At 42.7% G+C, this 27882-nt stretch overlaps 2 protein-coding genes across 3 annotated transcripts in view; both read right to left on the bottom strand.

Annotated features, from left to right (window-relative positions):
- LOC106562596 (rabphilin-3A) overlaps window positions 1-27882 on the bottom strand; it is a 64578-nt gene that overhangs the window by 29791 nt on the left and 6905 nt on the right. The window lies entirely within an intron of this gene.
- LOC106562616 (probable DNA polymerase) lies at window positions 7067-12598 on the bottom strand. The gene is made up of 5 exons (XM_014127574.2): window positions 12052-12598; window positions 11739-11855; window positions 11422-11646; window positions 11215-11318; window positions 7067-11096 (listed from the first exon to the last, which is right to left on the bottom strand). Exon 5 carries the CDS (start codon window positions 9826-9828, stop codon window positions 8914-8916), a length of 915 nt encoding a protein of 304 aa, XP_013983049.1. The 5' UTR covers window positions 9829-11096; window positions 11215-11318; window positions 11422-11646; window positions 11739-11855; window positions 12052-12598; the 3' UTR covers window positions 7067-8913.

The following is a 27882-nucleotide window of genomic DNA, read 5'->3' as shown; positions in this document are numbered from 1 at the left end:
AGTTCAGATTTAGTAAAGGGTTACAACTACAGCTACTATAAGAGTATAAGGATGAAGCCCTCAGAGGTCTCTTCTGAAAACTCTTTTCAAGTCTTTAAAAATCTGTATGGTTTGTTCCCCCTTCGCAGTAAGAACAAAATAGATTTTAAATTCCTAGTGGGGGACTTGGTACGTATATCCAAGTTGAGGGGTGTTTTCGACAAAAAATATGAGCAAGGTTACAGCGATGAGTTGTTCACCGTTACCGAATGTCTACCGCGCATACCCCGTCTACAAGTTAAAAGATTATGACGGGGAGCTTATAGCGGGATCATTTTATGAGAAGGAACTACAGAAGGTACAGATGGGTAAAGACAAAGTCTTTCATGTGGAGGAGATTCTAGATCATGAGAGAGAAAAGGGTGAAAATGGGTGTTGGTCCGTTGGAAAAACTGGCACCAAAAGTTCAACAGTTGGGTTTTAGAGCAGGCATCGGGGGTTAACTTAAACCCTCATGCATGATAAATACAACATCATTCGCGTGTACACAGGAGTGCATCATGGTACACAGGGGCTTCTACCTGACCCTCCCCAGTAATGCGTCTGCACATATATATAGGAATAACCAAAGTTCGAATTATACAACCAATTTTCCAAAGCCTATAGAGTTATCAGAGGCCTGGGAAGTAGGTCTCAGCGAGATTACATACCCCCATAGTTGGTATAATATCAAAGATAAGGACTGGGATTTTTATTGTAAAAAGATATCGGAACCTGCAAAATTTATAAAGATTAAAAAAGTGTTCTATAGAACTGTCGACAGGATCGTCTCAGAGTTGAATGAACTCCTAACCCAGAACAATACGGAAATACTCTTGAGCTACAACCCTATTCATAAACGTAAACAAATCTCAGGGGCTGCGGATAGGGGTATAAAGACCACCGGTAATTTAGCATACATGTTGGGGATGGTTCCCAATAAATGGACGTACGTGAAAGATAAATTATCCCCATTCCCTGCGGATATACATGCAGGGTTTTACAACATATTTGTGTATACCGACATCATATCATATCAGAGGGTAGGAGACAGTTGTGTGCCCCTCCTGAGAACAGTTCATATAGAGGGAAAGGATGGAGGGATAGTCACTGTCACCTACGACAAGCCACACTATGTACCTGTAAGCAAGAAATATATTGAAAACATTCTGGTTGAGCTTAAAACGGATCAGAACGAAAACATCAAATTTACTTATGGTAAAACGATTGTAAAACTCCATTTTAGGCCCTCCAAAGCCTCTCTACATATATAATATATTATTAGTATTTTATATATATATATATATTATTATTATTATTATATATTTTTTTTAATAAACATAATACAAATAAATTAAAATGGTTATGGAACACAACCACCGTCTCGACCCTAACCGCTATGTCTCATACTATGTTGATCAAGTGGGTAATGGGTTACCCGGCTATCATGGATCCCCGACCATGTACGGTTCGGGGATAGGCGGTATATTTCGTAACCTCTTTAGGATGGTTTTACCGTTTATGAAGAGAGGCCTCAGCATAGCCAAACCACATTTAAAATCAGCTGCTAAAAATATAGTAAGTGAGGTTGTAGCCAATGCTATGACCCGAAGGGCGTCACCAGATGCCGAGCATCAAGAAGGCTCCGGGCTTATGATGTTGTCTCGAAGACCAAAAAAGAGACCTCCAGGTGTAAGACGCAGGCCAGCCCCTAAAAAGCGGAGGTTAACCGTTAGAAGAAACTCAGTAAGTCAAAGACGTGGTAAAGGGAGGAGGTCTGCACCAAAACGACAAAAATAATACTCGGAAGGATTTTCTAAAAGAACCAAGAAACATGGCTCATTTACACCGCATGTCCTCTGACGCTATAAAGACAGAGCTCGATCTTTTCACGGCCCCCTTAACCCAACATTCAATAGATAGGTCCAGTTATGTGGAGATAGCCCCACTCTCTGCCATTACCGACAACGGTCCTATAGAATTTTTCATACCAGGCCATGGTGACAACTATCTGGACCTCAACAACACCTTGCTGCATTTACGTCTAAAAGTGACCAAAAGAGATGGTACTAATATTGCAGATGATGCCAAAGTGAGTCTCATTAATTACCCCTTGGCCACCATCTTCTCCCAAGTGAATGTGACTTTGGGTGAACGCCTAATCAGTCAAAGCAGTGCCACATACCCCTAAAGGGCCATCATGGAGTGTTTACTCAACTACTCCGAAGACACTCTCAAGACACAATTCAGCGCCGGGCTGTTTAGCAAGGATACTGCAGGAGTCTATGGAATTGATAGACCCTTCCACCGGTGCAAACAAAGGACTGGAGGCACGCGCTCGCTACTGTGCCGAATCTCGAGAGTTTCATCTGCTAGGGCCTATACACTCTGACATTTTCTTTCAAGAACGTTTACTCTTAAATTCGGTTGATTTAAGACTAAAATTAACCAGGGCCAAGGATGAGTTTTGTCTGATGTCTGCCCAAGACGGTGACTTTAGTTTAAAAGTGTTGGTGGCAACGCTTTTTATTAAAAAAGTGTCTGTATCTCCGGCAGTTCGTCTGGGTCACACACAGGCTTTGATGAAAGGAAATGCCCTTTACCGTCTCCAAAGAATTACCATGAAAACCTTTAGCATACCTGTGGGCAGTAGAATCTGCAGTCAAGAAAACCTTTTTCTAGGCCCTTTACCCCGCTATGTGGTTATAGGTTTGGTTGATCACGCCTCTAATACGGGCAGCTTACATAAAAACCCATTTAATTTTCAACACTTCAATGCAGAGTATGTAGCTCTCTGTCAGGACGGGCGTCAGGTCCCTGCTAAGGCTTTCCAACCGCAATTTAATAACAACATATCTGTGCGAGAATTTTACAATCTATTCCTGGCTACCGGGAGGCATCTAAAAGATCTCTCTTTACCTATTGACAGAAATTATTTTGCAGAGGGTTACACATTGTATGCTTTCAATTTATCCCCTGATGATGACACCTCAGGAAATCTGTCAGTGGTGTCCCAAGTTAACCTCAGGCTGGAAATGCGTTTTCGTACACCTTTAGCCTGTACAGTTAGCATGATTGTTTATGCATGCTCTGATTCGATCTTGGAAGTGAATGCCCGAAGACAGGTCTTAGTGGATTATTATTAAGGATCGTTGAGCAAAGACATGAATACCCAAGAGTTGGAAGGGCTCATGACCCGCTTGATTGGAAAACAATTTTATGAAGTGTGGGCTTGTGATGAATTACCTATTGAGAAATGGCCTGAGTGGCCGGCCATGTTTATTGTCAATACCCATCCTAAACACATGGCTGGTGAACATTGGCTAGCTGTGACCTTAGAAGATGAAGGAGGAAGAAAAATCTCAACTTTTTTTGATTCCTACGGCTTTCCCCCCGGTTTTTCACATTTCCCCAAATCTATTAAAGAATTTTTGACCAAAAACGGATCAAAGATCTACTACAGCATCAAACAAGTGCAAGATAACCTTTCCACTCATGTGGTCAACACTGTGTATTCTACCTATGTCAAAGAGCCCGTGGAGTTTCTTTTGAAGATGTTACGTCTCTTTATAATGATGATTTAAGAAGTAATGATAAAGTTGTAGCTTGTTTTGTTAGAAAATATCAAGTGTTCAAATATGTGTCCTTTAAGACCGTGTAATCAAGGTGTATGCTCACGTCAAATGTTTCAAGAATGCCACAAATGTTAAATTGCTTAATTTTTCTAATAAAATGTATTGAATTTAATCATAGTCATTCAAAAGTCATTCAAAAGTCGAACCACCCCGAGAGATCGGGATTAGGAAAAGGTCCGGAGGCATTCATGGAGGTAAATGAGTCATCATCATGCACTTCATAGGGGGGAGGGGTTGTTGGGACATCTTTAGGGGTGCTGTAGCTCGGTGAAGGTTTTTGTTTTAAAGCTTGAATCTGTTGGGTACCCCCGAGAGGGGAATGTTGAGGATTGCCAGGGCTTTAAGAAACTGACGCCACCCTGGAGGTCTTCGGTAATCAGCAACCTTGTGGGCTGCCGTGGTACTTTTAAGAAAGTCAAGCATATGTGAACCCTTAACAGGATAAACTATCCTTTGTCATTCCAAGTAGCGGTCCCCTTTGAGTCTTTTATCTTGTTCATAATGTATCTAACATTTTTCCTGTTACGTGCCGGAACATGTGTCAACATGTCATTATCTTCACGCATTTGATCTTCAGCCAGTAAGATCGCAGGTAGAGGCATTACAGGGGCTTGGCTCTCTCTAGGCGCGTCATCTTTTAAAGGCTCCGGTAGGGAAAGCGTTAAATGGTTGGTATCTCTCTCACCTTGTTTTACCAAGGCCAAATACCTTTGCAAAAGGTTTGTGTATTTTTGGACCTTATCATAGGGGTCCAATCCTTTTCGGTTCAAAATATCCTTCATGGCCGTATCCAAATCATTTTCAGCTGTTTGGCTGATATTTTCAGGACCCTGCATTTGTTTTTTAGTCTATCCAACTCTTGTTGAGGCACCAAGTACATTTTATTTGCCATCACACTATGTGTTCAACCCCCACGTATGGCAGCAATAAGGCTGGTGGTGAAGGGCACAGCTATAGTGTTACGAACCGGCTCAGAGTTCACAACAAAAGGGAGACAACGTGGAGACAAGGAGTATCAAAATATATATTTATTAAATAAAGTAAACTAAGTAATTAACAATGGTATGTGTAATCAGTAGTGTAAGTGAGTGTTGGCATGCATAAATGTAATAATGCAGGGTGTTGAAGGGTGCCAAAGCAAACAACCAAAAAGCCACAACTAGCACAACCAAAAACAACAAGGTGTCTGCATGGAGAGAGTCTCCCCAATGAATGTGGAAGAGGTGGCTTTATCCTGGGACACACCCGGGCCCAGGTGTTTCCCATGTAGCTGACGACCCTCCCAACTCCGCCCACCAGAGAGGAAAGAAGGAAAGAAGAACACAAGACCAGGAGGTAACAGACAGGAAAGTTAGAACATGACAAAAACCAAACAATGGTCAGTCACATAACACTCAGGAACAGGGCACACAAGAGACCGCATCAGCTACAAACGCAAACAACATCTCCCAACGGTTCAGTCACTCCTCAACGCTTCATAGTCACTCCAACGCTTCATTGTCACGCCAACGCTTCATAGTCACGCCAATGCTTCATAGTCACTCCAACGCTTCATAGTCACTCCAAAGCTTCATAGTCACGCCAACGCTTCATAGTCACGCCAACGCTTCATCGTCACACCAACGCTTCATAGTCACGCCAACGCTTCATAGTCACGCCAACGCCTCTGCTGAGCACACCAGACCACAACAAGAGAAAATACAATCACACCGGGCACCACAGAAAAGAGATGAGAAATGGAGCTTCCCCAAAACCTACAATAACTCAACCCTAGTCTTCATGCAGATTTGCGGTGGGTAATTATGCACTGTAGCTCGCTGGCAAGGAAGTAACCCCCCAGCACGCTGGCAGATTCCACCAAGCCACGGATGTGCTCCTGAGACAACTGCTCAGTCCACAGACACCACACAAATATAACAAACATTAACCATGCCCAACATATTCCAAAATGAAACACGTCGCTAAGCCTATCAGGGGAAAAAGGCTATAGCTCCGGGTAGCAAGTATCACTACCCTATCCAAATCTCCCACTGAGGTACACAGCTGATTGCACTCACCTCAGACCGATGTCCCAACAGCGAGTAGAACAAGAGTTTCCAGGCTGGGCAGGGGCCTGGAAACTAACCATTGTACTCTGTCTGACGCAGCACACAAATCAAACAAACAAAGGCAACTAGTACTGAGCACCAAACTCAAACTAACATACAAACAAAGCACCTACAGAATTTAACATCACCTCCACGTTTTCTCCCAAACACAAGACGTTCAAAATCCCGGATGAGCCCCCACTTGTTACGAACCGGCTCAGAGTTCACAACAAAAGGGAGACAACTTGGAGACAAGGAGTATCAAAATATATATTTATTAAATAAAGTAAACTAAGTAATTAACAATGGTGTGTGTAATCAGTAGCGTAAGTGAGTGTTTGCATGCATAAATGTAATCATGCAGGGTGTTGAAGGGTGCCAAAGCAAACAACCAAAAACAACAAGGTGTCTGCATGGAGAGAGTCTCCCCAATGAATGTGGAAGAGGTGCCTTTATCCTGGGACACACTCGGGCCCAGGTGAGGTGTTTCCCATGTAGCTGACGACCCTCCCAACTCCGCCCACCGGCATCCTAATAAGGAACAAGAACAAAGAGAGAGAATACGGCAGACAGAGTGGGAGGGTCGTCACAATAGTTAACAACGGCAGAAGAAAACCCCCAGACTGTTGTAGGCTATGTCTTTTCTTTTGAAGACTGGCTCTTTTATTGGCAAAGAGTTTGATCACGGTCTTTTGTCTCTTTAATTTTTTGAATTGGGTCAGGGTGAGTGGAATGCGCCCTTTGAGAAGATTCAAAGCAGTCTCACATAGGGTTAATATGAGATCTGAAGAACAGTGACCCAAGATGGCCTTCCGTTCTTTAGCTGTAGCCCCAACTAGGCATCTCAAGAGGGGCAGGTTTCTTTTTAAACGCAGAGACATAGCGGTTACTTTTTAGGAATGTAAGCAGCCGGACACCCCCACGGGAACAGGCCGGTTCGGAGCCTCAGGTGTTCTGTCGTATTTTCTTTTAAATCCACGATTAAATAAGAAAATGGCGCTTTGGTAGCGTCCTCATAGCTCTCCATAAAGTAGGATTTCCTTCCCGGGTACATCTGCTGAGCTAGAGTGTTAATTTGTAGTTTGTCTCTAGAGTTTTTGAACAAAACCATGTAATTGGCGTTCAAACTAATGGTACGGCTATTTTTACCTTGGTGAAACACATTCTGCACCAAGTAAAGTACGGACAGGTTTCTATGATGAGTATATTGGGTAAAAGCTCGTGCAATTTCAGGATGTTCGCTACCTGCAAATAGCATATCGTCCAAAACCAGCAGATTGTTTTTATGAGGAGGTAAAAGTTCATCATCAGAAAGGTATTCAGGTATTCCTTCAACAAACTTGATTTTTATTTTCTTCAACAATTCATCATACAAAGGTTGATAACACGAATAACACCACACAATATTGTCAGGCTTCTGAGATAACACATGTTCAGAATTCTCTAAAATACTTTTTACAAAACAAGTTTTACCACGGTTGGAGGGGCCTGCGATTAAGGCCGAAAATGGTAGTTGCAACCGGGGGTCAAAACCTTCTACAGCAGCCATTATATCTTAAGCTTTAAGACACACTGGGGCTTGTAGCGTAAGTCAGTAGCCAAAGGGAAATGTGGTCCCGTTAAGTAAAAGCAGTCTCTTGTCATAGACTACCCTGAATCTTTTAGTAAGTGGGGCATTCCTGAGATGGAAGCCCTTTTTATCCCTAACAATTTTTTGTAGGAGCTCAAAATCTCCAAGTCACTATTCCGATTGTTTATGAACCCCTCGACCAAGCGTGTGATTGATTCCAAGTTTATACGCGGGGCATTTTCGTAGTTTTGAGTCACTCCTTTGGCTTTCAACACCACATGATTGTCTTTAGTCCTAAAAGCATAGCTTTTGGGCCCACAGGAGGACCATTCTGTGATATGGTCACCATCTTTGAGTTCACTCGTTAAACCACCCAGATAGTTGCTAAGTGGGGGGCTCCAGTCACCCTGTTTGCTTACATAGACCACAGAGTCTGTGTCATGGTAAAGAACCCTCCTCTGAAGCTGCTCCATGAGGGCGTACAGTTCAAGTCGGCCATAGGCCGTGGTAAATGCTGCAAGAAACACATTTACATTACCCGGGGGTAGAACGCACTTCTTGTTACGTCTCCATTGCACCACGGAAATGTCTTGACTCAAGAATGAAAAATGTGAAATTTCGTATTGGTCCGAAAAAACAAATTCCAAAAATTCTTCGGGGTCTTTAATGATCGACGTTGTTAGCATATTGCATCTTTGCGAAAGCTTCCCCCAAAGCGAGTTTAAGTACAATTTTGACACATTTCGTTTGGTCTTGTTGACCTCTATTCTGTCAGGGTCAAGAAGTATGCCTTCTCTGTCATGATAGTCTTGAATTTACTTGTCTTTGCTCTCTTGATCTGTGACCGATGCCGGATAGCCTGAAGCCATTTGCTTGCATCTCAAGAAGGTCTTGATGTACTCTTTAAAATGAGTGTCTGATTTCCTGGAAAAGTTCCACACTTCAAAGATTTTGGCCACACGATACCCCATCTCTAGAGCCTTAGAGAATTCAACTGTGACCCATACACCTGTCAGGGCTCTTTCCTGATCTGAGTGATCACAAGGCTTTTCCTGGTTGTTGTTTTCACTGCAGGTGCGACATAGGGGAAAGAAAAGTTTTCCTTGAGGTCCCTTGTAAGGCAACACTGGTATAAACAAACCCCTAGGAGGGTAGACAGTTGCTTTGATCAGACCAAAATAGTTTTGGGGTAAGTCAAAGTCGCTGTGAATCATTTCAGGATGCCCCATAGGATAGCATGAGGAACTCATTACATAAGGATAAAGAGATGTAAAATCTACATATCCTATTGTCTCGTCTGGTTGCGCTACATACCGCAAGGTCAAAGCATTGGTACGGCCTCCATACAAGGCCTGTCGTGGTTCCAAGGGTTCTGGTGTGTCAAAGCTGGAAAGGAAAGCTCGAACATGAGGATCAGACTTTTTGAGGTGCGGTCCACTCATGCTCCCACATAACATTCACTTTCAAACCTTAAGTAGCCTGTAAAGATTCCAATTTGTCTTGAAACTCTTGGTACATTTCCCCAAAAGTATTTTGGGTTAGGACACACATGGCCTGTGGCTCAAAGCAAGATTTACAACCGTGGAAGAAACAACCGTTGTACTCAAAACACGGTCTCAACACCGTCAATCTGTGTGTATCCATCTACATGATAAGCCCCAAATGCCTTCTCACCCCTATTCAAAGCATGTTGAATAAAAATGTCTTTATCCTGGGTCAAGTACTCCAACCACTGAATGGAGCCACTAGAGTATGACTTGAATTGGCATCGGTAGTTGTCAGGCGAGGGGATAGCTATAGATGCTGTAGGTAGAAAGTGTGTACGATAGGTTTTCATGCATGCCGATGCAATAGTTGTACAACTCCAGGGGTCAATGCCTGCATCTTTGATTACCTCTTCTCTGAATCTGAGGCATCCTTCACGAAGTATAACTACATCGTTGTCACAGTATGACTCCATCTCTTTGTGGAAATCAAAAGTGCTGTGACATACTGTCTCGTACCATGTCATGAATCTCTCTCGCTCTTTGGGAGACATTTGATCACACCCGTACATTTCGGGTCTCGGATAAGAGCCAATATAATGTAGATTCCCCTCAGATGTAAAAAAATGGGGGAAAAAACCTTTCACAGAGTTCTCAAAACCCAAGGCCTCAGGCATTTGAGCCAATCTCATGGGTAAGAAGCTTAAACTGTCAATGTATCTTTGGTTGAAAGCGGGGTCTACAAAACACAAGATTTTACTACCTTGAGCTATGACACTGGGTGCAACGCCTTGCTGTATCAGAGGGTGCAAAAGAAGGTATGAATCATATGCTCTAGAATTGTGCGCTATAAACGTGAAGTTTCTGTACTGGGGTTTTCTGAAGTGTTTTAGAAAGAGGAGTGCACAATTGGGTCCCTCTGCTGACCACTTATCACCCTTGAAAGTCAGGGTGAGATACAAAAATAGGCAAATGAACCCCTGATTGTGGATTAGACTCAAAATCATAAAAAACGTATTTCTCTGAATGTTCATCTTCAGCCAAAGATTGAATATAACACTCGTGTGGCACTTCTTGAACCACTTCAGAGTCTCTGCTTTTCAAAGGCCGTTTACAGATTGGGCAATGTATGATTCCACACACGAGGTTTAGGGCTGTCTATTTTAAGGTTGTAATTGCAATGGCATTTTGGACATTTCTTGTTAATGTCACAACTGCTTACAGATTTACAGGCCTTGGGGTGCCATGTTTCAATTTTGTGTTTTTCGTAACAGTAGGCCGAACGACATGTCCTGTGACAATCCTCACAGGGTGTCAGGTTTAAGGGCTGCATCGGACAATTTTCATCCAGACATACGGAACAGTTATAACAGCACGAGTGACATGTGAAATTGAAAAATTGTCTAATCTCTGTATTGCTGAATTTATTTCTGTACACAACCCTGACACTTCTATCAAGACCATCTCCCTCATGATTTATTAGACAATTTTCCAATTCCTCAAAAACATCGTATTGCCTTTCAGACTCTTCGGACATGGGCGTTAATGGCGGGGTCTGTGTGGGTTCCGGTGTAGAAGATCTTATGCTCTCGTTCATATGGTTAATTAAACAAACTATGGCGGCCGGGATGTGGGATAATTGGTTTTCATCGGTCGTTCAGGGACTCGTTCATATGTTTCATTATTTCGATCAGGTCGGCGGGAATCTGGGATAACAGCTTTTCATCTATCAGAATTATGTCCGTTACCCCTGCCTCGTCCATCCGTTCAATTAACGCTTGGAGATCGGGCGGTATTTGGGCCAATAGGCTTTCAACTGTTTCAATTATGTCTGTTGGCTCGTCCATTTGGGTAACTATTGATGTGTGTTCTTGTGGTATTCTGGAAAGATCCATGTTACATATAGGTTTTTTAGCGCCTGTATTTGCGTTTTTTAAACGGTTTGTTGCTCAACAAACGGGGCATTGTTCTACGCCAGAAGGATAGATCCTGACTGTATTGCCGCTCGAGTAAATCCACCATTCGTTTGTGTAGAAAACCTTTCTGGATCTTAGAGCCCTGGAAAAGGCAGTAATAAACCTAGCTTGTTCTATTTCAGGTTTGGGTGTTTCTACATAAGAATTGGAGGAATCAAGAAGGTTGGCCAATTCGCAGAGGAGCAAGTCGTCTACCTCGGGAATGTCATTTAAAACGGTGAAATCATCCGGTTTCGTTGTTTTATTGGGAATGTCCGGCGCGCCGAAATCCTCCGCGTGCTCTCGGGGTGTATGGTCTTCTGTGCCGTTATACGCCGGAGAGGAGTCTACAAGAAAATAATATATACAAAAAATAGATTATTAAACATTAAAATATCTTAGGGAAAAAATGTCAAATACATTTCAGATATAATACTATATATTAACAATACATAATTAAATTACCTCGGCTTTTTTGACATGGGCTGTTCTGACGAATCCATAAACCTTGGGCTCTAGACTTTTTTCACCAGGCCTTCCTGATTCTGCCGGGCATGTCTCGTTGGAGTCTGAAAAAACATTATTTGTCATTGTTTTAACATATTCAATCATAAAAATGTATAAATTATAATAAAATATGTATTACTAATAACATAGATAATGGCTTCATACCTTGTCCATGTAGCGCCGTTTCTTGAAGCAGTAACTTTTCGGGCCGGGGTGATTCTGCGCAATGCACTTGCGCACAAGTTGTGCGTTGCTTGTTTTGGTCTGAAATATGGAGCTTGGTTCCTGGGGGAGTTAGGGTAAAGCCGTTCATACAGAACGGGAGAATAGCATCTATGTCATCGTTCAGAGTACATGAAGCATCTGTGATCCTTTTTTGTGGTCTGTCAGCTGTAAACACAAAAATAGCTTTTAATATAGGGTTCACACTTTTTTGTTTTTAAATGTATAAACATTCTTATGGATTTTATTATTGGCCTTACGTCGACAATAGTGTGATGGGGACTGGCTGCACACGTTTTGCTCCACTGAAACCCCCTCTAACGAAGGCTGTTCCCAATCATCTATTCCCCGGAGCAGCTGTGTAAAGGACTGAGATCCTAAAAATGTAAAACTAATATTAACAGGTATTTATACTATATAAACATTTTTTAAATATAAGAATACGTGCATTTGACATATTATCTAAAACAATTGTTGTCCACCCGTTTTAGAATATCGATATCAAATTTTAATATCCTTACAATTCCCTGAAAATACCTCTCCAAATCTAATATATTATTTTCACTAACTCACCTTCAGAAAGCTCCATTAGGATGGATTCACAGATGATCTTTTAGCTGTTCTGGGCTGATAACTCTTCGGGGCCATTGGCCTGATGTCTGGAGTTGCGCTTTAGCCGGTCGTACAGAATGGCTAGTATCTGTTTCCCGAGCCTCGCTCCGAGAACGAGAAATATTCCGCAATGAGTTTACAGAGCGGGGGTGCCGTTTTTTCGGGCCACATCCTGTATGCAAAAATGGTCATATAAAGTACCCACGAAAGTCTAGAGACCCAAAAACCACAGGCGGGTGTCTCGACATATTCTGTCTGCCGGTATTGCATTTATGCTTCATAGCACCGCTTGGGGGTGTCCGTTGTAAATTTATATCCCGGGGTGGGGGGACCGTTAGTATTTGCGCTGATTAGAAATAACATATGTTTTAAACCGTAGGAGGTTGTCTAGACATGCTATATTCTGCCTGGGCTTTTTTGACTTTTTAGCCCCACATCCTTGGGGGTGAGATAAATACGCATTTGAAAGGCTTGTGTGGTAATAAAATCGAAAGTGCCCAAGCCCCAAATGCACAGCCCCTTCGTTAACTTCTTTGAGATAGGGGGCAGTATTTTCACTGCCGGATAAAAAACGTACCCGATTTAATCTGGTTACTACTCCTGCCCAGAAACTAGAATATGCATATAATTAGTAGATTTGGATAGAAAACACTCTCAAGTTTCTAAAACTGTTTGAATGGTGTCTGTGAGTATAACAGAACTCATATGGCAGGCCAAAACCTGAGAAGATTCCATACAGGAAGTGCCCTGTCTGACAATTTGTTGTCCTTCTGTTGCATCTCTATCGACATTACAGCATCTGTGCTGTAATATGACACTTTAAGGCTTCCATTGGCTCTCTAAAGCCGCCAGAAAGTGGAATGGGGTGTCTGCCGTCTCTGGGCAAAGTACAACAGCAGGGGACAGTGAGACTGAGATGCGCGTTCACGAGACTTCTCAATTTTTTTCTTTCAGCCTTTGAATGAATATAACGTTGCCCGGTTGGAATATTATCGCTATTTTACGAGAAAAATAGCATAAAAATTGATTTTAAACAGCGTTTGACATGCTTCTAAGTACGGTAATGGAATATTTTGAATTTTTTTGTCACGAAATGCGCTCGCGCGTTACCCTTCGGATAGTGACCTGAACGCACGAACAAAACGGAGGTATTTGGATATAACTATGGATTATTTGGAACCAAAACAACATTTGTTGTTGAAGTAGAAGTCCTGGGAGTGCATTCTGACGAAGAACAGCAAAGGTAATCCAATTTTTCTAATAGTAATTCTGAGTTTAGTGAGCCCCAAACTTGGTGGGTGTCAAATTAGCTAGCCTGTGATGGCCGAGCTATGTACTCAGAATATTGCAAAATGTGCTTTCGCCGAAAAGCTATTTTAAAATCGGACATAGCGATTGCATAAAGGAGTTCTGTATCTATAATTCTTAAAATAATTGTTATGTATTTTGTCAACGTTTATCATGAGTAATTTAGTAAATTCACCGGAGGTTTTCGGTGGGTATGGTAGTTCTGAACACCACATGCTAATGTAAAAAGCTGTTTTTTGATATAAATATGAACTTGATTGAACAAAACATGCATGTATTGTATAACATAATGTCCTAGGAGTGTCATCTGATGAAGATCATCAAAGGTTAGTGCTGCATTTAGCTGTGGTTTGGGTTTATGTGACATATATGAAAACGTACGTTTTCACTCCATGGATAGATCAAACGTCTTGCATGTAGACTCTGTGTATGTCTTAAGGATAGAAGCGGCCAGCGACGTAATTGTTCACGATTTTGGAAAAGACTGTCCAGCTTATTCATCAGGGTTATGAATATAGGGTAATCCCTCCATTTAAAGCTAAACACAGGCATAAAAAAGTTGACATCCTTGCAGGCTTTGGAAAATACATATGAACTGACAGACTTCGTCGCATTTGTACTATAAAATTGTTCACATGCTAAAATTGTCCCTTTGGAGTCGGGGCTATAAGCCATTGAAGAGATCCTTAGGCTTTCAAATCATTGCGCCCACCCACAAGCTCTTCCAATGCATAGCCTGGCACGTTTGTACCACTCAGGGCCTGTTCAATTTTACAGAGTGCTAGCCGTATCTTAAGCCATTCTGTCATACGCAGCGCAGGAGAAAAACTCCCGGGTTTTGCTTGATAAAGGGGGCTGGGGCCGCTGTCTGTGAAAATCTTCACAGTTGAATCCTCAGGTTTAAATATGTAAGTCATATGGCCATCACTGGTATCCAAAAACGCTTTAAAACGTTCTGGGACCTCACCCAAAAGATCCTCGATGCTTTTATCATTGGGTTCGTGACAAGAGGCGCATAGTACCCCGAGAATTGGTCTAGGAGACATAATTTTCTGTTTAATGTTCAGGGTTTTATTTTTAAAATCTTGTTTAGTGTTCTGGGGCCGCATGTGTTGTTCTGGGTCTTATTTATAAGTTGTCTGCCTCCAACACAATCCCCCCCCGGACATTCCTACTTTATAGACAACAACCCTAAGAGCAATAAAATAGGTGGGGTGTGGGGCCATCCTCTTTGAAATGTTCAAACACAACCCCCCAGTTCAACGAGGTCCCTACACATCAATCATCATGACAACTTCAAAGAGATGCAATATAGATATAACACACACTCTAACACGTGACAGAACAGGATGCAACTATATGGCCCTAACCACGTGACACCTTCCCGCCAGGATGTCCTGACCGGATGCCCTTATTTGGGCATGTACGCGCCATCCGGACATAGGGTCATAAATCACGATTTTGACCGATGCCGTCTACTTTATTCTCTCTGCCCTTGAGTGTCCCAGCCAGAGCCCGGACTTGAACCCAATCAAACATCTCTGGAAGGACCTGAAAATAGGTGTGCAGCGACGCTCCCCATCCAACCTGACAGAGCTTGAGAGGATCTGCAAAGAAGAATGGGAGAAACTCCCCAAATGCAGGTGTGCCAAGCTTGTAGCGTCATACCCAAGAAGACAAGGCCGTAATAGCTGCCAATAGTTCTTTAACAAAGTACTGAGTAAAGGGTCTGAATAGTTACGTAAATGTGATATTTTTTTTATTTATTTTTTTACATTTGCAAACATTTCTAAAAACCTGCTTTTGCTCTGTCATTATGGGGTATTGTGTGTAGATTGATGAGTGGGGAAAAAGGATTTAATCAATTTTAGAATAAGGCTGTAACGTAACAAAATTTGAAAAATGTGAAGGGGTTTGACTACTTTCCAAATACACTGTATATTTTAAGGGTATTCCAAGTTAAAACTGTCAAAATATTTTGATATGCAATGATTTTTAAAAGCTTTGTTTTTCCTTTTGCTTTTTGCTACCCATGGGAAACATTTTTGCTACTCCACTTATCCTGGATTCCCTGGTTGTGATATATGCTGGTGTAGTGGAGTTCTTTATGGAACATAGAAGATTCTAGAGAATTACATTCCCACAGGATTCCATACCCTGACAGCTGGATCACAATGGATCCTCCTCTCCATCCTTCTATCTCCACACTCTTTCCTCTCCTCCTCTCATCCTCTCCTGTCTCTCTCCAGTCTTCACGCAGTAGAAGCAGATTATAAAGCTTGGAGCTCTCCACATCACCGCCCTCTATCCCTGTTGATGACTCTCTGTGGATATACCTACACACATATGCACGATGCACATGCGTCTGATGACATAAGCGCAGATAAATGCTCAATATTAAGTCTGCAGAAAGCACACACACACACAAACACACACGGGCAGGCTTAAAGCTCTGATATGGCAGTGCTGTCTAGAAACATCTTCCTCAGTCGCTGAAGGGAGGAGCTGACGACACACACCTCAGTGTGCTAAAGGAGAAGACAGCAAACAAATATGGCTATAGGAAAAGACTAAACGGCTTGTAGATCTAGGGACTATGCTGTGACATCAGAGGGTTGTACAGGGGGAGAGAGAGCACGCATACAGTGCATTCGGAAAGTATTCAGACCCCTTGACTTTTTCCACATTTTGTTACGTTACAGCCTTATTCTAAAATCTATTAAATATTTTTTTCCATCAATCTACACACAGTACTCCATAAAGACAAAGTGAAAACAGATTTTTAGACATTTTTGCAAATTTAGTAAAAATAAAAAATACCTTATTTACATAAGTATTCAGACCCTTTGCTATGAGACTCGAAATTGAGCTCAGGTGCATCCTGTTTCCATTGATCAAGGGCCTTGGTCAGGGAGGTGATCAAAAACCTGATGGTCACTCTGACAGAGCTCCAGAGTTTCTCTGTGGAGATAGGATTAACTTCCAGAACGACAAACATCTCCACCAATCAGGCCTTTATGGTAGAGTGGCCAGACGGAAGCCACTCCTCAGTAAAAGGCACATGAAAGCCGCTTGGAGTTTGCCAAAAGACAACTAAAGACTCGCAGACCATGAGAAACAAGATTCTCTGGTCTGATGAAACACATTGAACTCTTTGGCCTGAATGACAAGCGTCACGTCTGGAGGAAACATGGCACCATCCCTACGGTGGAGCATGATGGTGGCAGCATTATGCCGTGGGAATGTTTATCAGCGGCAGGGAGATTAGTCACGATCGAAGGAAAGATGAACGAAGCAAAGTACAGAGAGATCCTTGATGAAAACCTGTCTCAGAGAGCTTAGGACCTCAGACTGGGGCGAAGGTTCCCCTTCCAAGAGGGCAACGACACGAAGACAACACAGGAGTGGCTTCGGGACAAGTCTCTGAATGTCCTTGAGTGGCCCAGTCAGAACCCGGATTTGAACCCGATCTAACATCTCTGGAGACCTGAGAATAGCTGTGCAGCGACGCTCCCCATCCAACCTGCCAGAGCTTGAGAGGATCTGCAGAGAAAAATTCAAGTGTGCCAAGGCTGTAGCGTCATACCCAAGAAGACTTGAGGCTGTCATCACTGAGTAAAGGGTCTGAATACTTATGTAAATTAATTATACAATTATTTTTTTTTTATAAATTTGCACAAAAGAATTGAAACCTGTTTTTGCTTTGTCATGATGGGGTATTGTCTGTAGATTGATGGGGGGAGGGGGGGGCATTTTTAAAATCAATTTTAGAGTAAGTTTGTAGCATAACAAAACGGAAGAATAGTCAGATTTTTTTTTTTTTTACAGTAAACATTACACTCACAAAAGTTACAAAAGAATAAAGACATTTCAAATGTCATATTATGTCTATATACAGCGTTGTAATCATGTACACATAGTTAAAGTACAAAAGGGAAAATAAATAAACAAATACAGGTTGTATTTACAATGGTGTTTGTTCTTCACTGGTTGCCCTTTTCTTGTGGAAACAGGTCACAAATCTTGCTGCTGTGATTGCACACTGTGGTATTTCACTCAATAGATATGGGAGTTTATCAAAATTGGATTTGTTTTCAAATTCTTTGTGGGTCTGTGCAATCTGAGGGAAATATGTGTCTCTAATATGATCATACATTTGGCATGAGGTTAAGAAGTGCAGCTCAGTTTCCACCTCACTTTGTGGGCAGTGTGCACATAGCCTGTCTTCTCTTGAGAGCCAGGTCTGCCTTCGGCGGCCTTTCTCAATAGCAAGGCTATGTTCACTGAGTCTGTACATAGTCATAGATTTCCTTAATTTTGGGTCAGTCACAGTGGTCAGGTATTCTGCCACTGTGTACTCTCTGTTTAGGACCAAATAGCATTCTAGTTTACTCTGTTTTTTTGTTAGTTCTTTCCAATGTGTCAAGTAATAATATTTTTGTTTTCTCGTGATTTGGTTGGGTCTAATTGTGTTGCTGTCCTGGGGCTCTGTGGGGTCTGTGTGTTTGTGAACAGGGCCCCAGGACCAACTTGCTTCGGGGGCTCTTCTCCAGGTTCATTTCTCTGTAGGTGATGGCTTTGTTATGGAAGGTTTGGGAATCGCTTCCTTTTAGGTGGTTGTAGAATTTAATAGCTCTTTTCTGGATTTTGATAATTAGTGGGTATCGCCCTAATTCTGCTTTCCATGCATTATTTGGTGTTTTACGTGTCTCTCTCTCTCTCTCTCTTAATTCAATTCAATTCAGTGGGCTTTATTGGCATGGGAAACATATGTTACCACATAAGCAAGTGAAATAGATAATAAACAAAGTTGAAATAAACAATCAGAAATGAAATGAACAGTAAACATTACACTCACAAAAGTTTAAATAGAATAGAAACATTTCTAATGTCATATTATGGCTATGTACAATGTTGTAACAATGTCTCTCTCTCTCTCGTGCCTGTCTGACCATCTGCATGTGTGTGCGGGGTATGGGGGTGGGCTTGGAGGCCATGGCAGTTCATAGCCCTCTTGATTAGCAGAGGGAAGGCTACAGTGCTCGTTTGAGAGAGTGAAATTGTGTGTGCGCGCGTGTGTGTGATACACCAGGGGCAGCAGTCAGTCCGCCACAACAACAACAACAACAATAGGCCTTATGCTAATTAATGCTTGTTCTCTCTCCCTTCTTTCTCCCTCTCCCTCTGACTCTCCCTTTGCCTCTCTCACTTCCTCATCTCTCTCTTTCCATCTTCCCCACTCTCTCTCTTTCTCTTCCAGACAGCCCTGCTGTCAATCTACTGCTGCAGTCACAGGTGGTATGACCTGAGGAGATGGATTGAGGTGAAGATGTGACATAGGTCATGGCTGGGCAGACAGCTTAGGAGGTTGGTGGCACCTTAATTGGGGAGAACGGACTTGGTAATGGTAATTGCTGGAGGGGAATGTGTGGAATGGTATCACAGACATCAAACACATGGTTTCCATGTGTTTGATACCATTCCATTTGCTTAGTTACGGACATTATTATGAGCTGTCCTCTCCTCAGCAGCCACCTGTGGTGGATAGAGAAAAAGAGAGAAGGAGTGATTTGATTTGATTAGGATCTCTTTTAGTCCTCATTAGGACTAATCTTCCAAGAGTCCTTAAACATTAAAATACAATTTATAATATGATCATTTTCACATATAACACACTGTTACAAACGGACATAATACCTTGACATACAGTATTAACCAGATAAATACTCTAATAGTCAAAAAGGATATATTGATTCCTTCATCTACCCTAGTCCCGCACAACCTTCCAATTTATTATATTTAAATAGTTCTAAAGTATTGTTTGCATATATATTTTGAAAGGTTTCTGGTTTGCTCAGATACATTTTTCAAATTCTTTATTGCTCTAAATCGGTAACCCAACTGCTAGCAGTGCCGTCTCATCGGTCACTCCACCTTCTTGGGAGCCCCACTTACACCCCCCCCGGAATGCTTCAATGGAGAGCTGAGCAACTGTCGGGTGTCCCTAGCTCAGTGTGCTCTCATTTTCGAGCTTCAGCCCTCCTTCCCCCGGATCGCTCCAAGATTGCCTATCTCATCACGCTGATGTCCGGGAGGGCTCTCACCTGGGCTACTGCTGTATGGGAACAACAGTTGGCCATATGCGTTAGTCTGGAGGGGTTCGTGGGAGAGGTGAAGGTTTTTTACGCCCCGTTCTCTGGGAGAGAAGCTGCCCGGAAGCAAATCCAGCTTCGGCAGGACTCCCACTGTGTGGCAGATGGTGTGGATTTCCGCACGTTGGCAGCGGAGAGTGCTTGGAACCAGGAAGCACTGTTCGATATGTTCCTGCACGGCGTCTCGGAGGAGGACGAGCTTGCAGCTCGGGAGTTACCTACGGATCTCGATTCCCTCATCGCTTTGACCATCTGAATCGATGGGCGACTACAGGAACGATGGAGGGAGAGGAAATTCGACTTTGCCCGCACGTCCAGGGATTCCATCTTGCCGCCGAGTCATCCCGGAAGTCCCTGACGATCTCGTTGCCGAGAGAATCTGAGGCTTACCGACCTTCCCCGAGAGTTGCCGAAGACGGCTGAGCCACCGCTTCCCAAGCCTATGCAACTAGGTAGCCAGCGGAACAGTAATACAGGATCAACACAAAGAGTTGGCTGTATTGTGGGACTCTTGGTCATTTTGTGTCCTCTTGTCCTTTAAAAAGACCAGGCTCACTTGTAGGAGTGAGTACTCTGGTGGGCCATATGGAGAACTTTCTTGCTTTCCTTGCTCGCACCCCTTTTCATGCCATTCTGCTGTGGGGAAAGCAGTCTAAATCTCTTCGTGTCCTCATTGACTCAGGGACCGATGAGAGCTTTTAGGATGCTACCCTGGCTTCCGAGCTGAACATACCCACACAGCCCCTTTCCGCTCCCATGGATGTTAGAGCGCTGGATGGGAGATCTATAGGCCGCGTCATTCATATTACCACTCCCATCAACCTACGGGTGTCAGGGAATCACAGTGAAACTATTCAGTTCCTGCTCATGAAGTCTCCTCAGATTCCCGTGGTTTTGGGATTCTCCTGGCTCCAGCAACACAATCCTCCTCATCAACTGGTCTACTGGTGCCATCATGGGCTGGAGTCCATTGTGAAGACGGCGCAACTTTCTCCGCGACGTACAGTGAGGGGAAAAAGTATTTGATCCCCTGCTGATTTTGGACGTTTGCCCACTGACAAAGAAATGATCAGTCTATAATTTTAATGGTGGGTTTATTTGACCAGTGAGAGACAGAACAACAATAAAAAAAATCCAGAAAAACGCATGTCAAAAATGTTATAAAATTATTTGCATTTTAATAAGGGAAATAAGTATTTGACCCCTCTGCAAAACATGACTTAGTACTTGGTGGCAAAACCCTTGTTGGCAATCACAGAGGTCAGACATTTCTTGTAGTTGGCCACCAGGTTTGCACACATCTCAGGAGGGATTTTGTCCCACTCCTCTTTGCAGATATTCTCCAAGTCATTTAGGTTTCGAGGCTGACGTTTGGCAACTCGAACCTTCTGCTCCCTCCACAGATTTTCTATGGGATTAAGGTCTGGAGACTGGCTAGACCACTCCAGGACCTTAACCTGTTAGGGCTAGGGGGCAGTATTGACACGGCCGGATAAAAAACGGACCCGATTTAATCTGGTTACTACTCCTACCCAGTAACTAGAATATGCATATAATTATTGGCTTTGGATAGAAAACACCCTAAAGTTTCTAAAACTGTTTGAATGGTTTCTGTGAGTATAACAGAACTCATATGGCAGGCAAAAACCTGAGAAGATTCCAAACAGGAAGCGCCCTCTCTGACAAGTTGTTGTTCATCTTGGCTCTTTTTATTGAAGACTGAGGATCTTTGCCGTAACGTGACACTTCCTACGGCTCCCATAGGCTCTCAGAACCCGGGAAAAAGCTGAATGATATCGAGGCAGCCTCTGGCTGAAACACATTATCGCGTTTGGATAGTGGCTGGTCAGAGTACTCTGAGACTCATACTCGTGCACGAGGGCACGAGATGTATTTATTTTCTCTCTCTTTGTATGTATACAGGCTTTCCCGGTCGGAATATTATCGCTTTTTTACGAGAAAAATGGCATAAAAATTGATTTTAAACGGCGGTTGACATGCTTCGAAGTACGGTAATGGAATATTTAGAATTTTTTTGTCACGAAATGCGCCATGCTCATCACCCTTATTTACCCTTTCGGATAGTGTCTTGAACGCACGAACAAAACGCTGCTATTTGGATATAACAATGGATTATTTGGGACCAAACCAACATTTGTTATTGAAGTAGAAGTCCTGGGAGTGCATTCTGACGAAGAACAGCAAAGGTAATAACACTTTTATTATAGTAAATCTGACTTTGGTGAGTGCTAAACTTGCTGGGTGTCTAAATAGCTAGCCCTGTGATGCCGGGCTATCTACTTAGAATATTGCAAAATGTGCTTTCACCGAAAAGCTATTTTAAAATCGGACATATCGAGTGCATAGAGGAGTTCTGTATCTATAATTCTTAAAATAATTGTTATGTTTTTTGTGAACGTTTATCGTGAGTAATTTAGTAAATTCACCGGCAGTGTTCGGTGGGAATGCTAGTCACATGCTAGTCACATGCTAATGTAAAAAGCTGGTTTTTGATATAAATATGAACTTGATGGAACAAAACATGCATGTATTGTATAAAATAATGTCCTAGGGTTGTCATCTGATGAAGATCATCAAAGGTTAGTGCTGCATTTAGCTGTGGTTTGGGTTTATGTGACATTATATGCTAGCTTGAAAAATGGGTGTCTGATTATTTCTGGCTGGGTACTCTGCTGACATAATCTAATGTTTTGCTTTCGTTGTAAAGCCTTTTTGAAATCGGACAGTGTGGTTAGATTAACGAGAGTCTTGTCTTTAAAATGGTGTAAAATAGTCATATGTTTGAAAAAATTGAAGTTTTTGCATTTTTGAGGTATTTGAATATCGCGCCACGGGATTACACTGGCTGTTGAGTAGGTGGGACGCAAGGGTCCCACCTAGCCCATAGAAGTTAACCTGTTAGGGCTAGGGGGCAGTATTTGCACGGCTGGATAAAAAAATGTACCCGATTTAATCTGGTTACTAATCCTACCCAGTAACTAGAATTTGCATATACTTATTATATATGGATAGAAAACACTCTAAAGTTTCTAAAACTGTTTGAATGGTGTCTGTGAGTATAACAGAACTCATTTGGCAGGCAAAACCCTGAGACATTTTCTGACAGGAAGTGGATACCTGATGTGTTGTATTACCTTTAAACCTATGCCATTGAAAAACACAGGGGCTGAGGAATATTTTGGCACTTCCTATTGCTTCCACTAGATGTCACCAGCCTTTACAAAGTGTTTTGAGTCTTCTGGAGGGAGATCTGACCGAACAAGAGCCATGGAACGATGATGGCCCATTAGACACCTGGCGCGCGAGTTCATGTTGGGTACCCTCGTTCCAATACGTTATAAAAGAGAATGCATTCGTCCACCTTGAATATTATTCATGTTCTGGTTAAAAAAGGCCCTAATGATTTATGCTATACAACGTTTGACATGTTTGAACGAACGTAAATATATTTTTTCCCCTCGTTCATGAAGTGAAGTCCGGCGGGCTTAGATCATGTGCTAACAAGACGGAGATTTTTGGACATAAATAATGAGCTTTTTTGAACAAAACTACATTCGTTATGGACCTGTGATACCTGGAAGTGACATCTGATGAAGAGAATCAAAGGTAATGGATTATTTACATAGTATTTTCGATTTTAGATCTCCCCAACATGACGGCTAGTCTGTATCGCAACGCGTATTTTTCTGGGCGCAGTGCTCAGATTATTGCAAAGTGTGATTTCCCAGTAAGGTTATTTTTAAATCTGGCAAGTTGATTGCGTTCAAGAGATGTAAATCTATAATTCTTTAAATGACAATATAATATTTTACCAATGTTTTCTAATTTTAATTATTTAATTTGTGGTGCTGACTTGACTGCCGGTTATTGGAGGGAAACGATTTCCTCAACATCAATGCCATAGTAAAACGCTGTTTTTGGATATAAATATGAACTTGATAGAACTAAAAATGCATGCATTGTCTAACACAATGTCCTAGGAGTGTCATCTGATGGAGATTGTAAAAGGTTAGTGCATCATTTTAGCTGGTTTTATGGTTTTGGTGACCCTGTCTTTGAATTGACAAAACATTACACACAACTCTTGTAAATGTACTGTCCTAACATACTCTAAATTTATGCTTTCGCCGTAAAACCTTTTTGAAATCGTAAAACGTGGTTAGATTAAGGAGATGTTTATCTTTCAAAGGGTGTAAAATAGTTGTATGTTTGAAAAATTAGAATTTTGACATTTATTTGGATTCAAATTTGCCGCTCTTGAAATGCACCTGCTGTTGATGGAGTGCACCACGGGTGGGACGCTTGCGTCCCACCTAGCCCATAGAGGTTAATGTGCTTCTTCTTGAGCCACTCCTTTGTTGCCTTGGCTGTGTGTTTTGGGTCATTGTCATGCTGGAATACCCATCCACGACCCATTTTCAATGCCATGGCTGAGGGAAGGAGGTTCTCACCCAAGATTTGACGGTACATGGCCCTGTCCATCGTCCCTTTGATGCGGTGAAGTTGTCCTGTCCCCTTAGCAGAAAAACACCCCCAAAGCATAATGTTTCCACCTCCATGTTTGACAGTGGGGATGGTGTTCTTGGGGTCATAGGCAGCATTCCTCCTCCTCCAAACACGGCGAGTTTAGTTGATGCCAAAGAGCTCCATTTTGGTCTCATCTGACCACAACACTTTCACCCTGTTGTCCTCTGAATCGTTCAGATGTTCATTGGCAAACTTCAGACAGGCATGTATATGTGCTTTCTTGAACAGGGGGACCTTGCGGGCGCTGCAGGATTTCAGTCCTTCACAGCGTAGTGTGTTACCAATTGTTTTCTTGGTGACTCTGGTCCCAGCTGCCTTGAGATCATTGACAAGATCCTCCCGTGTAGTTCTGGGCTGATTCCTCACCGTTGTCATGATCACTGCAACTCCACGAGGTGAGATCTTGCATGGAGCCCCAGGCTGAGGGAGATTGACAGTTCTTTTGTGTTTCTTCCATTTGCGAATAATCGCACCAACTGTTGTCACCTTCTCACCAAGCTGCTTGGCGATGGTCTTGTAGCCCGTTCCAGCCTTGTGTAGGTCTACAATCTTGTCCCTGACATCCTTGGAGAGCTCTTTGGTCTTGGCCATGGTGGAGAGTTTGGAATCTGATTGATTGATTGCTTCTGTGGACAGGTGTCTTTTATACAGGTAACAAGCTGAGATGAGGAGCACTCCATTACCTGTATAAAAGACACCTGGGAGCCAGAAATCTTTCTGATTGAGAGGGGGTCAAATACTTATTTCCCTCTTTAAAATGCAAATCAATTTATAACATTTTTGACATGCGTTTGTCAGGATTTCTTTGTTGTTATTCTGTCTCTCACTGTTCAAATAAATCTACCATTAAAATTATAGACTGATCATTTCTATGTCAGTGGGCAAACATACAAAATCAGCAGGGGATCACATACTTTTCCCCCTCACTGTATACCTGGGGGCTCGGAAGATGCCCCGGACCTCTCCACCATTCACGCGGAGTACCAGGACTTTCAGGAGGTGTTCAACAAGGCCCGGGCCACTTCACTTCTGCCGCACCGACCATATGACTGCGGGATTGACCTTTTCCCTAGCACCACTCCACCCCGGGGACAACTGTACTTTCTATCGGGACCAGAGACCAAGGCTATGGACACCTACATTGGGGACTCCCTAGCTGCAGGATTTATACGTCCTTCAATCTCTCCCGCCGGCGCAGGGTTCTTTGTGGAGAAGAAGGACAAGAGCCTATGCCCGTGCATCGACTACCGGGGACTCAATGGCATAACGATGAAGAACCGCTACCCGCTACCACTCATCTCCTCGGCCTTCGAGCCGCTCCAGCCACCGTGTTTTCCAAGCTGGATCTACAGAACGCCTACCACCTGGTGCGGATATGGGAAGGGGATGAGTGGAAGACCGCCTTCAACACGGCCAGAGGCCACTAAGTATTTGGTCATGCCATTTGTCCTCACCAATGCCCCTGCTGTGTTCCAGGCTCTGGTAAATGATGTTCTCTGCAACATGTTGAACTGGTTCGTCTTCGTCTACATTGATGACATCTTCATCTTCTCCCACTCCCCCCAAGAACATGTGCTCCATGTCCAACAGGTTCTTCAACGCCAGAGACATCCTGGACCCAGGCCTCATCGCGGATTTCCAACGCCAACACCCCGGTCAACCAGGTATGCGCCCAGGTAGGACGCCAGATGGCGCCCCTGGAGGGGGGTACTGTCACACCCTGATCTGTTTCACCTGTCTTTGTGATTGTCTCCACCCCCTCCAGGTGTCACCCATCTTCTCCATTATCCCCTGTGTATTTATACCTGTGTTCTCTGTTTGTCTGTTACCAGGTCGTCTTGTTCATCAAGTCAACCAGCGTTTTTTTTTCTCAGCTCCTGCTTTCCCCAGTCTCTCTTTTCCTTGCCCTCCTGGTTTTGACCCTTGCCTGTCCTGTTTCTGAGCCCGTCTGCCTGACCACTCTGCCTGCCCCTGAGCCTGCCTGCCATCCTGTAACTTTGCCCCATCTCTGGATTACCTACTTCTGTCTGACCCTGAGCTGGTCTGCCATCCTGTACCTTTGTACCTACCTTCAAACCTGATACCAAGAGCATTGAGCATGACTAAAACAGAAGAACCATATCTCCACCTTAAAACAATCCTTGCAGCTTGTTTCTGTTCAATCTGCAGCCTCCTAATTTCACTTGCTGATGCATTTCCCCAGAACACAGAACAATAGTTCACCTGACTCCCAATTAATGCTTGGGTTGTTCTCTTAAGAATCTTTCCCGGTAAATATTTAGCTATCCTTCTGATCATGCATGCATGTAATATATATATATTTTTACATAGATTAGTTATTTGAGACACTGCACCCCTAGTAGTTTGGTTTCTGCTACTTCCTCAATTTTTACTCCCCTCGTACTTAATTGTATCCCATGCTGTGTTGACCTTTTCCTGGTAGAACAGACGAACATAACCTTGGTTTTCTTGGTGTTCAAAACAGGTTTGTTCCGGCAAACCCACTCCCTGATATTTCCCAGATCTACTTGTAGAGCTTGCTATACCTGTTGAACCGATTGTCTTGATGTATAAATTGTAGTATCATCTGCAAATATAGTAGTTTGAGTTTCAGATGAGACATAAGGAAGGTCGTTGGTATATATTAAGTAAAGAAGGGGCCCAAGGCAGCTGCCCTGCGGTATTCCACAGTTTAAAGCATGAGGGGAAGAAAACGACTCATTGATATAGGTGGACTGTTTCCTGTCAGTTAGATATGACTGTACCCAATTCAATGCTGCCTCCATAATGCAATAATTTTGTCAAAATTATTTCATGATCCACTAAATAAAATGCTGCACTGAAATCTAAAAATAGTACACCCACAAACCTGCCATTATCCATAGCATTGAGCCATTGGTCAGTCAGTGATGGAAGAGGTTCATGAGTGAGGGATAGAAAGAGAACAAGGAGTAGTAGAGGTCAGAGGTGGGTGGATAAAGAGAGGAAGAGAAGGATAGATGAAGAAGAGATGGATAGAAAGAGATATAAAGGGGAAGAAGAAGGTCCCCAGAGACACATCTTCAGGAAGGAACAATGATATATATAAACCTCTGGATTACTGATGCTATGTATTGGCCAGTGAGAGGCTTTGAAGCCACCGGTCGGCCATATTTGCACTCCCCAGAAGAAGCAGAAGGACAAAATGACATGTATTTGAGTATTTACGTTGTAGTGGGGACAGTAACATAAAAAGTATACTTTAAGGAAAATAAAATTGCACACCTCTTCAAGGAACCCCCACTGGTGGTCAATAAGAGTGGTCACAATATTGGGGACAGCTTGGTGATATCTGACCTGATCCCTGAGCCCACTCAGACACTCTTGACATCCATTCCAAATGGGAACTACAAATGTGGCTCATGCGCACAGTGCAATAGCACTACAAAAACAGACATCCACATACAGATCGAAAAATTCCTGTTAGGGGTATCATCTCATGCAAGACAAAGGGGGTAATCTATCTCATCACCCTTCTTATGAACAATTATATTTTCTGTGAACAGGTCTTGTAAATGAATGTATTCTTTCTACAGCTTATCAGAGTACACCCAATGTTTCCCCCTGTCGATGATGCCTATTATGCACTATGGTTGAACCAAAATATTACAAAACATTAATGAAATTGGAAATATTTAAATATATAGGTCAATTTCAATGAAACAATAATGTTAATGTTATGCTAATGATAACAATGACATATATTCAATATGCTGTGAGCTATTGTCTTTTAACAGTTTTGCTC

The sequence above is a fragment of the Salmo salar genome, chromosome ssa01 (genome assembly GCF_905237065.1).
Source record: "Salmo salar chromosome ssa01, Ssal_v3.1, whole genome shotgun sequence".
Taxonomy (NCBI): Eukaryota; Metazoa; Chordata; class Actinopteri; order Salmoniformes; family Salmonidae; genus Salmo; species Salmo salar.
The sequence above is the reverse complement of the archived record's forward strand: the minus strand, read 5'-3'. Positions and strand labels throughout refer to the sequence as shown.

Coding starts and splice junctions, on each gene's coding strand:
- LOC106562616 (XM_014127574.2), bottom strand. CDS start 9,828: ATGAACATTCAGAGAAATACGTTTTTTATGATTTTGAGTCTAATCCAC.